Here is an 18,294-nt window from a genome sequence, read left to right as displayed (position 1 = left end):
CCCCTTTTTAACGTGGCAATGATGGTCATGCTTTCATGTAACGCATTTTTCATATTTTGTTCTACAAACCCTTCAGCTTAATTCTAGAGTGTTTAATTTTTGTTATAATGTAATTCTCCTAATGACTCCGGAACCGGTTACAAATCACAATTACAATTTCATCTATGAATGTCAACGTTTTTTTAAAAAAAAAACACGACAACGTGATCGGCTTCCCGATTGAGTTATTGACATGGCTGATAAAGTACTAGGATTTAAAAGTCCGTGAGTCAGGCCCTCAAAACTTAGCGCAAAAAAGAACAAAATGAATGACGGTAGCTGCCGCATTCTAGTAAAGTGCTGGCCCAATTGGGAAGTAGATTCCAATATAATCAATGGAATTAATTCCATTTTTGTATATAGGAGTAGACGTATCTATAGCCAAATCAGTTTTTGCCACCTACACAGTTTTTACGCAACCTGATTTGTCAATTCTGATCAAAGGTCATGAATTATTTTTATTTTCTAAACAAATAAATAAATAGACGGAAAGGAAAGGAAATTAGTCAAGTCTAAACTGGCGGCTGCAGTGCCCCACTTCAAACATTACAGAAAAGGAGACCTCGCCATAACTCAATCCCAATTAGTTGAAGATAGTTAGAGTCTAATTTTCTGTCCAGATTCTCCAGTTTTATTCAATCTACACATACTTTCTATTATTAGAATTTTGTTCTTTTCTCCATCTTTCGATCCGACTTTGGCCCGTGAAAATTGTCGCAAAGGTTATGGAACTGTACTGTAACATTTTTCTTACCGCCGCATCCATTACGAATGATACTCGTAAATTAAGCCAGCAATTAATTACTTAGTTTAGTTATCGTCTCCTATATAAATTCTCTTAAATGAATGACGCATGTTATGTCTCAATGGAGATAATATGCATGCATCAACCGCTTGTAACTTTAAAACTTTTAACTATAACTTGGGGGCCAGAACTTCTTTTCTTTTGTACGGATCTTCTGTCCGCTGTGATCTTCCTGCAATCTTATTTGATGATCATTCCTATTGTGCATTTAGTGTTACTGTTAGTAAATTTGTACAGTACGTGGCTTTAACATTGCCCGGAAATATTGTTCATTACTTTCTACAATTCGGCGTACCGGTTCTAGAGTTCGTATTTTACTGCTAATAAAATCTTTGCAATCATATTAAGCTTTACACAATTAAGATACACACACCACACTTAACCGCTTACAAATCATTTAGTTTAATTTAATAACTCTTATATTAATTATGAGAAAAAGAAGGCTACCCATATCATAAAAACAACCCATTAATGAAGGATGTAGTAACACTTTTAATATCATCTTCAATTCTCTTCTGATCTAAATGTCCACTGCGTTGAGATGAAGAACCGTTGTTGTTGTTGCTGTTATTATTATTATTATTATTACTATTATTATTATTATTTTGTTGTAACTTTTGGAAGAAGTTCGACGTGATTGAGAAATTATTTTCATCATACGTATTATTATGTTCATCACCTACTTTACCTAATCTGGGCCATTGACCTCCTTCATCAAGGTGTTCTTGAGTTCGATTACCTGCAATGGTTGAACCTGGCTCATAAGATAATATACTTGCACTATCAAAATCAGTTGAAATTCCACCAATAGTGGATGGAGCAGCAAATGGTTTATAGGATTCTGGTTTACCATTAAGGGATTTATTATTGCCAGATCCACTAAATTTACCTTCAGTTCCACCACTCAATTGAACCATTGACATTTGCAAATTATCTAATGGACCTTCAACTAAAGTTCCACGTTCTCTAAAATGAATTAATAAAAAGTTCCACAACAGATTACGACTTAAAGTTCTAGGATTACCTAAAATAATTAAACCATATTTAGCTCTTGTTAAGGCAACATTCAATCTTCTTGGATCTCTCAAAAACCCAATTTGTTGAGCTTGATTCCCACGAACACAACTTAAAATAATAAAATCCTTTTCACGACCTTGAAATGCATCAACACTGGTTACTTCAACTTCCAGATATTCCTTCTTTTTATCAATTAAAGTACTATTCATTAACATATATTGTACAATATATGCTCTTTGACCTTCATAAGGTGTAATAACTCCAATTTGATCGGGTGAAACTCCATCTTTAAATAATCGAGTAATAATCTTTTCAACATTCATAGCTTCGACTCGATTTAAATATGAACTTCCACTTACACCAATTTCTTCACGACCATAATTAGCCCAAAACATCATTGGAGTTTCAACCACTGGCCAAGGGAATGTTGAATTAATAATTCTTCTATCATCAGCAGTAACCCCATTTTGTAAAGAACCTTCATAAAACATATTGGAAGGAAATTCAGATAATCCTGGATGCATTCTATATTGAACTTCCAATCTAATTGGAACATGACCTAATAATACTAATCTTTCAAACAATGATTGACGTAAACCAGCTTGAGCAGCTCTTTTATCTAAAATTACAGGTCCCAATTGTTGATGATCACCAACCAAAATAACTTGTTTAGCACCTTTTACAATAGGAATTAAAACTTCTGGTTCAGAAGCTTGAGTACTTTCATCAATTAATACAGTTCTGAATTTAAATTGTGATAAACGTTTATCACCGGCTCCAATACATGTACAACAAACAACATCACATTTGTTTAAAATTTTAGATTCTGCATTTCTAATGGATTTAATTAATGTTCTGGAATCTGCACCAGATAATTCACCAATTTCATTTCTTAATCTTAATAATTTCTTTAATTCACCTCTAGCAGTATCATTAACAATATTATGTAATGATAAATGACTAATTGAACTTTCAACATCTTCACGAGATTTGGCAGTTAATCTAACAACTTTTAAACCTAATGAATCTAATTTTGCAGCCAAATGATCGACTGCAACATTAGAAGGTGCACATACCAATATTTTTTCTTTATTTAATTTTGATAAATGATAAATAATTGTGGCTGAAGTAACAGTTTTACCAGTACCTGGAGGACCTTGAATTAATGATAATGGACGTTGTAATACAGCTCTTACAGCATTGGTTTGAGAAAAATTCAATTCGGTTAAATTAGGATGACTTAATCTCTTTGGTAAAGCAATATCAAACTCAACTGGTGCAACAGCATGACCTAATAATTTATGATATATATAACCAGAAACAGATGCTTCATCAACGGCAAAACATTTCATAGCATTTTGCATTCTATCATAAGATGTACCCTTCCAAACAAATTCAGCTGTGAAATCAGTAGTTAAAGTTGTTGGAGGGGTTGTACGATTTGGAATTAATTCAAGAGTAAATTCTTCTTGATGAGAACTTGGTAATCGTATGATATAACCATTACCTTCCCAAGGTTCATTATTTAAACCTGAATACCGTAAAATAATTTCATCACCCACAGCAACTTTTAATTCATTTGTATCAAATGTTGAAAGAGTAAATGAAGCTAAATGACGATCATTTAATCCAATTGCCCATTTAACTTGAATATGTTCTAAAGCTTGAGATTCTTTTAAATTTTTATCATAATCAGCTTCAAGTTGAACTAATGGAGCAAATGATTGTTGATATTGGAATGCATCATTATATCTCATTAATATTGGTAAAATATCTTCTTGAGCATCATCTACTTCTGTTATATCGGAAATAGTAGCATGTCTATTCAATCTCCATTGAGCTTCTAATTTTGTAATTTGTTCACTAGTAACTAATCTAGCTCCAACTTTATCATGTTCAGTTGGATGAGCTGCTACCCATGATAATAATTGACGATCTTCTATTAATGATTGCCATTGAGAAGTATCCCAACTTACATCTTTCATTTGAGCACAGGGTATACGACAAAGAATTACCACTACTGATTCTTGTTTGGCACTTACAAATCCCAAAATAAATACATTTTTATTTCCACAATTATAACATTCTAATACTGAATCTCCTAAATCTGAATCTTCATGAAGAGATATTTGATTATGTCTTGATAAAACTAAATGAGTAACAATATGAGAACCTCCTGAATCTGATTTATCATTACAAAACCATTTATTACAAGTATGACATTTAACAACTGATTCAATATTATGAATTCCACAGTATGCACATGCATGTTCAGGTAATGATTGATCAGGATTTTCCATATCAGTTAATTCATCTTGATTTATATCATTTTCATCATCAATTAAATCATGTAATCTTTGTAAATCTATGGGATGATCATGACCAGTAAAATCTGATTCAGTTTGATAGTCACTGAAATCTTCCTGATTTTCTTGATTATTGTTAAAGTTTTTAATGGTTGATGAGTCATCATCGTCATTGTCATAGACAGAAGCAGAAGATGCATCAATGGCTGAATCTTGATTTTGGAATAAAAGATGGCTCATCTCTCAACACTTTTATTATTATTATTATTATATTATTTTGTATAATATCAACTTTCTATACGGAAGCAAAGTGTGCTGGATATGACTGGAAAATATTTAACTTAACACTTTGACTAACTTCAAAACATATGCAAACAATACAATATGTTCTGCGTATTACTTATTTAATGATTATATTTATATGCTATGCTAGATCGGGACTCGGGATTCGGGTTTCGGACTCTGCACTATTTTGGCTATATAAAAACGGGAAAAATTCTAAAATAAATATCTTATAATGTAAAGTCAGTACATTGGGGAAAATACTGCAATTATTAACTAATTTAAATATATAATTCAGTACTTTAAAGATATCAATTCATGTATGATAAGGTATCTATATATAAAAGCTTATAGTTAGTTATCACTAATGCTAACAAAAATTTTCGGTTTTTTCGTTTGTGAGAGAAAAGTCGTGTGCTTTTCCAAAAAGAGTCCTAGTGCTATCATTTTTCTTTAATGTGTAAAGTTTACGAGCCGATTTTACAGGTTGTTCATATATATCTATATAACCGAACTGGTACACCACATACATATAACAACTGTAACAGTTTTCGAATTCAGATTATTGTGAATTCCAATTTTTCCTTTTCTTTTTTTTATTTTTATTTTGCATAACCGTTATGCCTAAGTAATCGTGGCCAGGACAGGGGTTGCGGTTGAGTTGAGGATGGATCGTCAGTATGGCAAATTTAAGGCGACGAGGGGTATCACATTTCATATTACATATTTCACATTTCACATTTCACATTTCGCATTTCACTTTTTTGCATATATATCTTGTCTGTATTGTGTGTATATAGTACTGTACTGTATAGGTAAATAAATAAATAAATAAATATATATATATGTGTCCGTTATTATGTACAAATGGTAATAATATAAAAAAATGGTATACCCCTTGCGTCCTAAATTTGTGTGGTACGCCAAATGATCCAATGTCATATGTATGAATTTGCCATTATTGTTATATGATACATATACAGTATTGGCATTGATTGATCGGGGCTTGAACTGAGAATTTCTCAACCACTTAAGAAATGGAATTAAAGCTAGATCAGAGAAAAAGTTAATAATATAGTTAATAATATAGTTAGTAACATAGTTAATAAATACATAACACTGTATCGTATTATCGAAAAGTTAATAGTGGCTGACACATAAGAGACAGTTAGACGATGTTACACAAGCAGAAAAAACAATGTGGTCGCTGGATAAAGTTAACCTCAACCGAATACAAAAGACGCGTAGGACTTTTTTTGTTTATTTTATGGATTGATTTTATTTTTTATTTCCAATTTGTTAGTAAATTAATTGCAGAATCAGAATCATTTAATCGGCTTTACGCACAAAATTTTATTTTATGCAAAAAAAAAAATCTATACGTATCTGAACCGAATTTTGGTGATTTATGGCTGGCTCGAAACCGTACTACAACTACAAAACAACGTATACTGACTATTAGTGTTGTCAAGAAGTGTTTTTACTTTTGTATACGTATTACTACACTTACTGTAACTATCATTGAATCATAGTTTGTATCCCAATCCAGTCATATCACCCATATTTGTATTACTATTACTATTATAAAAATAAAATAAATTATTCAGTATATGAGTTATCCATCACCATTTCATAAAATAATTGCTCATAAAAAGGGTTTATTCGAAGGTAGAAACTTTCTTGTATCAACAGATACAATAAATTGGATCCATTCTCATATCTTAACTATTACTGAACATGGTCAATTATATTCATCAGATGAAAATGATAATCATTATCTTTTATTACAATCTTTACAATCTTGTTATGTTCAAATATTTCCAACTTTAGTAACAAATACTGCAGCTTTAACCAATTCAACTTCAAATATAACGAATTCAAATTCAAGAAGATTAAAATTACCAACTACAAGACGTTCTGTATCTGGTTCTTCAGATTCAAGTTCAAATAATTCATCAAATGAATCTCTGGATCCTCCTGTAATATTTATAAGAACTTATGAAAATGATAAATTATATTTAAAAATTGCTTCAAAATCAAATTTCGGAAATTTAATAAGTTGCCTTATAGTTTGGCAATCACTTAAACCTCAAGGTCTTGTAAAAAAATGGTATTGTGAAAATAAAGTTGATATTTCAACAACTAATCTGAAAAATCCTCATGAATTATTAGTTTGTAGATTTAAAATTTATGCTCCAATACCTGCTAAATCAAAAAATTTGAATTTTGTTTATGGTTTAAAGGCTCCTATTTATCAACCTTTAAATATGAATGAAACTAATAATAATAATGATGATTCCTTAAATAATGGTATAAATGAATCTTGGTTTTATGTAATGGGAGTTTTAAAATCAAATGGATTATTAAATTTCATAACTGAAAATGATGGAACTTTAATTTATTCAATAGATATAAAATCAATTTTATCTTCAGAAATTAGACAAATGCATCATTCAATTTTTGATAATTCAAATGTTTTATTTATTGGTCAATTAAAAGAATTAAGAAATCATAATAATCAAATATCTTCTTCAACTCCATTTTTAGTAAGAGATGGGAAATTAATTGCTAATAATTCAAGAATATTAATTGAATTTCCTCTTCATATTGATTTAGAGGATTGGTTTGTGGGATTAAATTATTTCTCTAAACGAGAATATATTGGATGTTATAGTCCCAAACTGAAATTAATTACTCCATCTCGTGAATTACCGCCTCCTTTAGCAAATTATAGTCGTGAACATTTTCGAGTATCTAAAAAGATTACTATTGATATAATAGAAGCTAAATTTGATTCTTTACCAACGAATTCTAAATCAAGTAAAATTTATGCTGAAGTTAGAATGTGGGGTTTACCTTGGTCTCGTACGGCTATAGTAAATCATTCAGCCAATCCATTTTGGAAAGAAGAATTTTCTACTGATTTACCAATTCTGACCCAAATGATTCATATTGTAATAAAGAGATGTTCATTCAATGATTCAACTTATCTGGCAGGTGATAAAGTAATTGGAACAGTATATGTTACTCCAGATATATTAACAAAACAAAGTAGTAATGGTTCTACCACTATAATGCTGGCTTCAACTAATGGTGCCAATACAATATCGGCATCTGGTCCTGGTCATACATTTAATAATAGTATTAGTACTAATAGTAATACTATTAACAACAACATTAATAATAATATTACCAGTACCAATACAACCAGTATTAGTAATAATAATAATGAAATCGTCAGACTAACAATTTATGATACTACTAATGTACCCATTGGGAAATTATTAATTAGTGTCAAATTAAAAGAACATCATATCTTACCTCCACAACATTTTAGAAGCTTTGAGAATATGTTAGTTCATTCTCCAATGAAAGATTTAATTACATTCATTAATAATAATATTACTCCCGGAGCTTTTGATGAGACTGCCATAATGTTATTGGATATTTTCCAAAGTTTAGGAGTTGAAGAAAGATGGTTTAAATCCTTAATGGAATATGAATTAACTGGGGTAGATGTTATAACGAGAAAGAACTTTGCTAAGAGGAATAGTGAGGCAATAACACCATCACCATCAATAGTTCCAAGTACAGTCAATGCAGCAAATACAACTTCAGCAGCTGGTAATTCATCATCACTGAATAATGTATTTAATACATTATTTAGAGGATCCAGTGTGTTTTCCAAATCTTTAGAAAAGTATAATTTAAGAATTGGTCAAGAATATTTAGAAAAAGTATTTGGTAAATTCATTCTTAAAATTGTCGATGAAAAGAGAAATTGTGAAGTTGATCCAAGATATGTACGATTACAAGAAAAGGCTTTAAGAAAGGGTAAATCTATTGATGTATTAGATAATGAAGATAATAATGATAGTGATGATAGTTTAGATGAAGATTCTGAAGATGAAGAAGATCGTGAACAACATGAAGCAGTAGTTAAGAAAATGATTGAAATTAATTATGAAAATTTACTAGGATATGCTGAAGAATTATGGAAACAAATTTATACTACTTCAAATGATTTACCTGATCAAATTAAAACTCAATTAAAAAATTTTAGAATTAAAGTTGAATTAGTATGTGATCCTGATGATAAAGTTACATCATTAAATTGTTTAAGTGCATTTATATTTTTAAGATTCTTTTGTCCAGCAATTTTAAATCCAAAATTATTTTATCTTACAAAGAATCATCAATCAGGATTATCTCAAAGAACTTTAACTTTATTAGCAAAGATTTTATTAAATTTAGCTAATAGACAAGAATTTTCTCCCCATAAAGAACCTCATTTAGGTAGAATGAATGAATTTTTAGCTAAACATCAACCTGAAATTTATGATTATTTCGATAAGATTACTGGTAGAAAGAATGATTTTAATGAAAAAGTCCTTGATTTAAGTCATGATGTAAATCGATTTGATTTAGGTATAAAGAATGATACTAATTCTGCTGAATTACCAACAACTCCTTATTTGATTGATAAATATCTTAGATTGACTCAGTTAATTACGTTACTTGATTATAATCGTCTAAAGCCTTCCAATCCTGGTGGTTCTACACCTAATGGAAGTCCTCGAGCCAATATTACTAACAATACTTCTTCTAATAACATAGCAGGTTCAAGTTCAGGACCGGATACAATATCGATATCAACCATTCCTCGAGAGAGTTCAAGTGCAAATTTAATTGAAAGTTTAACAATTAATGAAGAGAAGAATGTATATCAAATAGGATCACTTGAATTTGAAAAGTCTGAGTTTTTAGATTTAGCTGGTGATAATGAAACTGAAGGATTTATTAAATCTTTGTGCAGAAGCAATGAGAATATATTTTCATTTATTAACTCCAATATTGGATTAAAAGATTTACAAAAACATTGTACTAAATTAATGGGTAAAATCGATAGCTTACAAGTGTTTTTAGAGAATTTTGAATTCCCTACTAATTATTTACCTAATGAATTATTAGATGAAGATGATGTAGATATCAGTGGGAAGACTAGAGGAATATTACTTCTTGATGAAGAAGAAGATGATGGCCAAACTTTAAGTAATGGAATGCAAGCCATTGATATGTTATGGGATTCATTCACTTACTATATTTTAAGTAAATGTTATCTTGATATGTCGACCAATAGTTTGGCATATGTTGATAGAGATAGTCATGTTCCAAATAATTATAAGAAATTAATTGATCAAAATCCATTGTCAACATTAAAATTGAGATTTAGTGATACTAAAAGTAGCAATCATAATGGTAATGGTAATGGACATAAGGGATTGGGAGGTTATAATGAAAGTTATACGTCATCTTCAAGTTCCCTAAATGGAGCTTCAGTCTTAACAACAGGTGGTCCAACCCTGAGATCCGCAAGTATGTCACAATCATTAAGTAATTCTAGTATTCTGAATGTTCTTAAAGCTCCAACTAAGAACCCATTCAAGAAATGGTTAAGTAAGAGTTAAACCAACTTCATTCAGAAAGAGTACATACATAAGATAAAATAAAAATATATCAGCCAATTGTATTATATATTATTTTTAGAATAAAATACCCTTTTATTGGAATTTTAGCAATTGATGCAAAAAAAATAGTAGAGTAGTAAGCACGTGAGGGTAGTGTATAGTGATTAAAAGATAAGACTCTGGCGATCCTTAGCAGCCGAAACTTAGAGGCGACTAAGGTTCTAGTTACCCCTATACGCACTGCACAAACATAGATTGATTGATTGCCGGAAGTCAAATGAAATTCGGAATTAGGTTAACATTTGAACTCAGCCTCCGATGCATCATTTACTCCCCATTACTATAATCAAGTATCAAACTGGAGTTATCTACAATTGTCAACAATTATCAACAATTGCTATAATTTTGCAGTTGTTGGTAGAAGTTTGGATGTTTGCTAGAGCTCATTGCAAAATAAGTTGCTGCGTCACTGCTCCCTTAGTACTGCGTCATGGGTGTCACGGACCCGTCCGTAATTAACCAGATATTATTTCCTGTAATAGCTTACGATGGCCAATTGATTAACCATCTCTTTCGTAATTATTCGAAATCTATAGTTAGTACATAGCCCACTTATGCAGTTCATAACTTTATCTATCCATAATCCCGGATATTTATACTGTAGTCTAATTCTAAATCTAATTAGTCTAGTCGATGGTTCGTGTATTTGTTTGTTTCTTTTCTTTTTCTTTGCCTCTTTTTTGTGACCTATTTTTTTCGGGTTAGAGCCTGTGTGTTCAGAAAAAGTCAACAGTGAGAACATCGAAATATAATCAAGCATAAAGAGTGAGAGATTGGATTCAATTAGGCATTCTTCTTATATAGACATATAAATATCGCATACCCAGAATGAGTACCTTAACTGAAGAAGAATTTTTAGCTTCTTATCCTCAAGTCAATGCACCATCAGATATTACTGGATATACATCTAATTTGACCGATGAACAAAAGACTGTATTAAATCATCTTAGAACTTCTTTAGAAGCTTTAGGTTATAAAGATAGATTAGATGATGCAAGTTTATTAAGATTCTTAAGAGCAAGAAAGTTTGATTTATTTAAAGCTCAAGAAATGTTTGTTAATTGTGAAAAATGGAGAAAAGAATTTGGTACAAATAATATCTTAACTGAATTTCATTATGATGAAAAACCTTTGGTTGCTAGTTTATATCCTCAATATTATCATAAAACTGATAAAGATGGTAGACCCGTATATTATGAAGAATTAGGTAAAGTCGATTTAACTAAAATGTTAACTATTACAACTCAAGATAGAATGTTAAAGAATTTAGCTTGGGAATATGAATCAATGTGTCGTTATAGATTACCTGCTTGTTCAAGAAAAATGGGTCATTTGGTTGAAACATCATGTACAATTATGGATTTAAAAGGAATTTCAATTTCAACTGCTTCTCAAGTAATTGGTTATGTTAGAGAAGCTTCTGTTATTGGTCAAAATTATTATCCTGAAAGAATGGGTAAATTTTTCCTTATCAATGCTCCATTTGGGTTTGCAACTGCGTTCAAATTATTTAAACCATTTTTAGATCCAGTTACAGTTGCTAAAATTAATATATTAGGTTACAGTTATCAAAAGGAATTATTAATACAAATTCCAGCTGAAAATTTACCAACTAAATTTGGTGGTAAATCAGAAATTTCAGATCAAGATTTATATTTGAATGATGTTGGTCCTTGGAGAGAAGCTAAATATATAGGTCCTGAAGGTGAAGCTCCAAAGGCTTTTAGTATTTAGATAATACTATACTACCTTCTCATTGTTCATATATTTCGTCATCTACATATCATATCATACATTCCATATCATATCATATAATATAATATAATACTTTATGATATTCAGGCAAAGAATATTCAAAGGAATTGAATTTCCTATTCATCACAAATTAATATCGTTAGTGCTCAATATAAATATATAATTTTTTATCAATTCTATTTTGTATTTATTGTCTCCATTTCTAGAAGCAACAACTTCGACTTTTCTTGGGTTTGATTTCTACAGTTAATATATTATTTGCCTTTTGTTATCCACCTCTTCTCATCCTAATCTTTTAATTTATTAGTGTCTACATGGCCTTGCATTACTTCGTAGCAAAGAAGGGATTTGCGTAGAATTTAAAGAAAATATCCTGTCGGTAATGAAATTAATTAGATAATTATGCATACTGTTATAATTATTATTACACCAACCGAGTACAATAAGCCGTGGTTCCAAAACTCTCTAATCATACTTACCCATATTCTTTTTATAACTACTCTTTAGTTCGCGGTGCGGCAAGGTCTAAATGCGCATTTTTAAGCAGCCACTTTAGAATTTCTTTTTCAGCCCTGCTTTTTGCAACGCAATAGACAATGCAAAAATATTAGAATGCTTGCGAAAAACTCTACGAACGAGAAAATAAGGGCAAGAAACTGGTTACCCAGGGATAGTTTATGCTAACAGATTTGGATTTGGATTTATTATTTCAAACCAGGCGGGCTTGAAATTTTATAACAATGAATCCCGGGACCTATTACGTAGTTATTTTTAATATAAGTTTTAATATGGAAAGACTCATCAAGTGTTGGGTATCTTAGTTTCCATAACTTAGACACCTTTCCTAATTGAAACTAATTATTATTGAAAAAATATAATTTAAAGAAAGTTTCAAAATATTATTTTTACATAACTCATCTCCCGGTGATATATTAGAAATATTTGTTCAAAGGCAGAATATAAATAGGTAACTTATTCTAATTTTCTTTATGTCGTATCAATAATTATCCCAACTTCAATTCTCTAAGTCAGGTGTTTTACAAATGGAACTGCTGTCAGAAGAATCAATACTTGAGATCAATTTCAAAAATGGTAATAAGGTGAAATCAGGTCAAGTGGAAGCTGAACCAAAAAGTCTGAAGTATCAGATATCCCACCCTTTCATATCAACAAACCCGCCTGAAATTATTCAACAGAGTGATAGCACTAATACAAATAATAGTGATTCTTCTTCAACACCAGGTTCTTCTAATTTGGACTTGGCTCGTAAGATCAAGGGTTATTCTAGATACTTCCTTCCACACACAGATTCTAATCAGCATGTATGTCAAATGGAAGATCCGTACTATTACTTTCATGGATCTCCCAGAGAACAACCCTTATTGAACAATCAAAGTCCAAATCCTTCAAAAGCATCAATACCTAGTACTGTATTATTTACCCATGAAAATTCAAATACGGGTTCCAGAACAGAATCTTCAACTCTGAGTTCAAGCTTAAAGGAAAAATCCAAGAAGGCAATGGAATACAAATTTTTCGAAGAAGAAATCTTTCCATTAACTGGCAATATCAATTTGAATGATTTTGTGATGAATGAGGAAGAAATCAAAAACATAGACCTAGAGTTTGAAAAAGAACCTAAGCCATTTGAATCAAAGTGGGATTATATTAATCCTTTAATATATTTCCGTAATTATAATTGTGGGCAATTCTTAGCAGTAATCATTATATTTGTAGTAATAATATTCGGGTCCCTTGGCTTCTTGATATCAACTGCTAAGAAAGCATACTCGCCCATTCCACCTGAAGTTATCGAGATACTCTCACCTTATAGATATCCTACTTTGGGAGCCATTCGAACAAACTTGGTAGATCCTGATACACCAAATGAATTTCGTTGGAAGAATGGATTTGGGGAAGAAGGAGAACGTTGGAAATTGGTATTTTCAGATGAGTTCAATGCTGAAGGTAGAACATTTTATGATGGAGATGATCAATTCTTTGAAGCTGTTGATCTTCATTATCAAGCAACTCAAGATTTGGAATATTATGTTCCTTTTATGGCCAGGACAAGAAATGGAACATTGCAACTTACTTTAGATGCTTTCAAACTTAATGGTCTCAATTACATATCTTCTATGCTACAATCCTGGAATAAACTCTGTTTCAATAAAAATGCAATAGTCGAAGTTAGTCTTCGTATGCCTTCTTATTCTCAAGCTAGGGGATTATGGCCAGCTGTTTGGAGTTTGGGAAATCTTGCCAGACCAGGTTATATGGCAAGTACAGATGGTCTTTGGCCCTACACGTATAACGAATGTGATTATGGTATCACCCCAAATCAATCTACTCCAGATGGTCTTTCCTTTCTTTCGGGTCAAAGATTAAGTAAATGTACTTGCTATGGAGAAGACCATCCTAATATTGGTACTGGAAGGGGAGCACCAGAGATTGATATTATTGAAGGTACTAGAGGATTATATGATGATTGGGCATTGGGAGCACAAACATTGCAAGTTGCACCATTTGATCCTTGGTGGAGACCCGATTATAGTTATCTATCTATTGAAAATAACAATTTGACTTCCATGAAACCTGATACTGGTACTCCCTTCCAAGAAGCAATTGCGTCGACTACAGTATTAAACAACTCATGGTTTGAAGAATTACGAAATGTCAGCAATCTCGAGCAACATATCCCAGGAGATAGACATTTCCAAAGATATGGGTTTGAATATCGTAGTGGGAAAACCAAAGACAGAGATAGTTATGTTCAATTCTTTATGGCTGATAACAAGACTTTTGGTATAAAAGGTGATGCACTCCATCCTACAGATAATGTTGGTTGGAGAGATATTTCTAAAGAACCTATGTCGTTGGTATTTAATTTAGGATTGTCACCCACCTGGATGAATATTGATTTTGGTTCTTTATCATATCCTGCAACACTAGAAATTGACTACATTCGTATTTATCAGCCAGAAGGGGAAGAAGAAATGACTTGTAATCCTCCGGATTATCCTACAACTGATTATATCAATAAGCATATTAATGCCTATTCCAACTCTAATCTTACAAGTTGGAATGAAGCAGGTTATAAATATCCTAGGAATTCATTCATGCATGGTTGCCAAGCCCCTTCGGCTTAGAAGGTTTGTATTCTAGTTAAATAAAGTATATAGTTAAGAAAAAAGTATATAGTTAAGAAAAAAACTTACTATCACCGCGATGGTAAATTGTACAAAAATTATATTCTCGATCTGACCGTGAAGAGGTGAAGGTTTGAATATAAATTTAATTTGCAAAGAATTAGTTGTTTGATTTGTATTTATTTCTCTTGTACTAGTTGATAGTATTAGAATTAAAATTCTAGAAAAAGATTTGAGTAGATTTCTTATGCATTTTATATATGTCATATGGCTTTTCATCTGGGCTGGGATCATAACAGCAGAAACCCATACTTTCCATTTCAATGTTTCATATGTGACAGCTAATCCAGATGGACTTCTAGATAGGCGAATGATAGGTATTAATAATCATTGGCCAAATCCTACTATACGGGTAAAGAAAAATGATAGAGTTGAGATATATTTAACTAACTTCTTGGAAAATAGAAATACATCTTTACATTTTCATGGATTATTTCAAAAGGATACCAATGCAATGGATGGTCCAGAAATGGTTACTCAATGTCCAATTCCTCCAGGTGAAACCTTTCTTTATAATTTCACAGTTACAGATCAAGTAGGTACTTATTGGTATCACTCCCATTCTGGTTCACAATATGGTGATGGATTAAGAGGGGTCTTCATTATTGAAGATGATGATTATCCATTCGATTTCCAACAAGATTCCGTGTTGACCGTTGGAGAACACTATCATAAAGAAACCCCAGCGATTATGAAATCTTTTATGAGTAGATACAATCCCACTGGAGCGGAGCCAATTCCTCAAAATATTTTGTTCAATGAGACGAATAATGTGACATGGACTTTAAATCCTGGTGAAACGACCCTATTGAGGATCGTTAACGTTGGTTTATTTGTAGCTCATTACATTTATATTGAAGATCATACCTTAACTATTGTTGAAATTGATGGAGGTTATGTTGAACAAGTTGAAGTAGATTCAATTTATATTGCGCCTGGACAACGTTATTCAGTTTTAATTCAGGCTAAGAAGAGCCCACAACAAAATTACAGATTCATATGTGTTTTAGATTATGAGATGTTGGATTTAATTCCTTCTGATTTACAGCTTGTTTCCACTAATTGGGTACAATATACTAATACTAAGGAACTCCCAGGTTCAATTGGGAATGATTATAAGAAAATAATTGAATCCTTACATCCTGCTGAAGAGTTTAATTTGATCCCATTGGAAAAGGTTCCTTTATATCCTGAGCCAGACTATACTATAGAACTTAATTTTACTATGGAAGTTTTAGGTGACGGGATCACCTACGCTCTTTTCAACGGTATATCTTATGTTCCACCAAAAGTTCCTACTTTAATGACTGTATTATCAGGTGGAGAATATAGTACAGTAAAAGAGATTTATGGATCCAACACAAATTCATTCGTACTTCAACCTAATGAAGTAGTTGAAATTATTTTAAATAATATGGATCCTGGAAAGCATCCATTCCATTTACATGGACATACATTTCAAACTATAGTTAAATCTAAATCTGGGGAAAATGAAGATGAACCATTAATCTACAACCCAGAAAATGCCACTTTCCCAGAATATCCTATGATTAGAGATACAGTTCAAACAAACCCTAATGGTCATATAGTAATAAGGTTTAAAGCTGAAAATCCTGGGGTATGGTTTTTTCATTGTCATGTGGATTGGCATTTAGAGCAGGGTTTAGCGATAACATTAATTGAGTCGCCATTAATTACCCAGGAAAAACAAACTTTAATTGACAATCATAAAAATGTCTGCGAATCGGCAAAAATTCCCGTCCAAGGTAATGCGGCAGGTAATTTTGGTAGCTCCAAGAAATCATGGTTAAATTTACATGGTGAAAACGTACAATTCTCACCATTACCTGTCGGATTTACCTTAAAAGGTTACATCGCCATGGCATTATGCACGTTTGTCGCATTATATGGGGTATTTTCAATCTACAAATATGGTATGGAAGATGTTAATAGCGACAATATTGAAAATAAAATTGAAAAATTGCATAAATTATTGGCCGATTGTGGAGAAACCGATGAATCAGCTATGTTCAATCTTAACAGTAACGGTGAGGCGGTCAATCAGTAAATTATTTGTTTTATAAATATTTATTTCTTGACTCATTTAAATAGTTTAATTAATTTTTCAGATATATAAAAGGTACAATTCCTATTTGAAAAATTGCGAATAAACCTTTTTCCCCAGTGTAAAGGAAATGTGTGATTACGTCGTAGTAGGGTATGTATCTATGAAAATGTTTGAGAGTTAGGAAAAACTTTTATACTAATATAAATTCTAGTTCTGGTATTATCGGACTTTATACCTGTTTAGAATTATTAAATAGAAATGTTAAGGCAAGTTCTATTACTGTGATTGCTGAACATTTACCAGGTGATGAATCTATAAATTATGCTTCACCATATGCTGGAGGTGATTTTTCTTGTATTACAGATGATGATCCTGCCACCTTGTATTATGATAAGTATACTTATACTAATTTGAAGAAAATTCAATTGGCTTTGGGTGGTCCACAATTTGGATTGGATAGATATACTTCGACTGAATACTGGGATATCAAACCATCTAAAGAAAAAATTGATTCTTTAGCTTCTTATTTGGAAGAATATAAAGAAATCCCTTCATATGAATTACCTTCCGGAGTAGCTTTTGGTATTACATTCTTATCTTGGAACTTTAACTGTCCTTTCTTCTTAGCCAATGTCAAGGCATATCTCGAAAAAAATGGTGTTAGTTTCCGCAGACAAAAATTAACTCATATTACTCAAGCTTATCTTACATCATCAACTAAAGTGGTGTTCAACTGTACTGGATTAGGATCTCATAAATTAGGAGGTGTTAGTGATTCTAATGTATATCCAACTAGAGGACAAGTTGTAGTTGTTAAAGCCCCTCATATCAAAGAAAATGTTATGAGATGGGGTGAAGATTATGCTACTTACATAATCAAAAGACCTTATTCTAGTGATCAATTGATTTTAGGTGGATACATGCAAAGAGATAATTGGACTGCTGATACTTTTAAAGAAGAAACTGAAGATATTATTAAAAGAACTACTACTTTATATCCTAAGATTCTTGAAAAGAATCCTTTTGGTAATAAATTAGAAATTTTAAGAGTTGTAGCTGGGTTAAGACCAAGTAGACATGGTGGGGTTAGAATTGAGAAAGAACTTGTTGGTCATGATAAATATTTGATTCATAATTACGGAGCCAGCGGTTATGGATACCAAGCTGGTTTAGGTATGGCCTCTGAAGGTGTTAGATTAGCTTTCCTTAATGATAGTAAGATTTAAGTAGTTTAATCTCTCGTGTAGTATATAGTAAAATAAAAAGTACACCCTTATCTACTAAC

At 31.5% G+C, this 18,294-nt stretch overlaps 6 protein-coding genes across 6 annotated transcripts; 5 read left to right on the top strand and 1 right to left on the bottom strand. All coding sequences in view use genetic code 12, as the record gives it.

Moving 5' to 3' along the window:
- Nucleotides 1-1,232: 1,232 nt before the first annotated feature.
- Nucleotides 1,233-4,656, bottom strand: NAM7 (ATP-dependent RNA helicase). The gene has a single exon (XM_064883628.1). It carries the CDS (start codon nucleotides 4,405-4,407, stop codon nucleotides 1,297-1,299), a length of 3,111 nt encoding a protein of 1,036 aa, XP_064739048.1. The 5' UTR covers nucleotides 4,408-4,656; the 3' UTR covers nucleotides 1,233-1,296.
- A 1,209-nt stretch (nucleotides 4,657-5,865) lies between these two features.
- Nucleotides 5,866-10,187, top strand: BUD2 (Bud2p). The gene has a single exon (XM_064880993.1). The coding sequence runs from the start codon at nucleotides 6,060-6,062 to the stop codon at nucleotides 9,915-9,917; it is 3,858 nt and encodes a 1,285-aa protein (XP_064739047.1). The 5' UTR covers nucleotides 5,866-6,059; the 3' UTR covers nucleotides 9,918-10,187.
- Nucleotides 10,188-10,652: 465 nt separating this feature from the next.
- On the top strand, nucleotides 10,653-12,196 carry SEC14 (phosphatidylinositol/phosphatidylcholine transfer protein). The gene has a single exon (XM_064880992.1). It carries the CDS (start codon nucleotides 10,806-10,808, stop codon nucleotides 11,709-11,711), a length of 906 nt encoding a protein of 301 aa, XP_064739046.1. The 5' UTR covers nucleotides 10,653-10,805; the 3' UTR covers nucleotides 11,712-12,196.
- A 915-nt stretch (nucleotides 12,197-13,111) lies between these two features.
- KRE62 (Kre62p) lies at nucleotides 13,112-14,956 on the top strand. The gene has a single exon (XM_064880991.1). The coding sequence runs from the start codon at nucleotides 13,253-13,255 to the stop codon at nucleotides 14,879-14,881; it is 1,629 nt and encodes a 542-aa protein (XP_064739045.1). The 5' UTR covers nucleotides 13,112-13,252; the 3' UTR covers nucleotides 14,882-14,956.
- Nucleotides 14,957-15,005: 49 nt separating this feature from the next.
- On the top strand, nucleotides 15,006-17,211 carry FET33 (putative oxidoreductase). The gene has a single exon (XM_064883627.1). It carries the CDS (start codon nucleotides 15,129-15,131, stop codon nucleotides 17,007-17,009), a length of 1,881 nt encoding a protein of 626 aa, XP_064739044.1. The 5' UTR covers nucleotides 15,006-15,128; the 3' UTR covers nucleotides 17,010-17,211.
- Nucleotides 17,137-18,235, top strand: IFG3 (Ifg3p; the record flags this gene model as incomplete). Its single annotated transcript, XM_064882969.1, has 2 exons — nucleotides 17,137-17,159; nucleotides 17,221-18,235. The coding sequence occupies 2 exons, from the start codon at nucleotides 17,137-17,139 to the stop codon at nucleotides 18,233-18,235; spliced, it is 1,038 nt and encodes a 345-aa protein (XP_064739043.1).
- Between the last annotated feature and the right edge of the window lie 59 nt (nucleotides 18,236-18,294).

This window comes from Scheffersomyces amazonensis (genome assembly GCF_036850825.1).
Source record: "Scheffersomyces amazonensis strain UFMG-HMD-26.3 chromosome Unknown RJT21scaffold_2, whole genome shotgun sequence".
Lineage (NCBI taxonomy): Eukaryota > Fungi > Ascomycota > Pichiomycetes > Serinales > Debaryomycetaceae > Scheffersomyces > Scheffersomyces amazonensis.
Note: the sequence above shows the minus strand (reverse complement) of the source record. Positions and strands in the feature narration are given on the sequence as shown.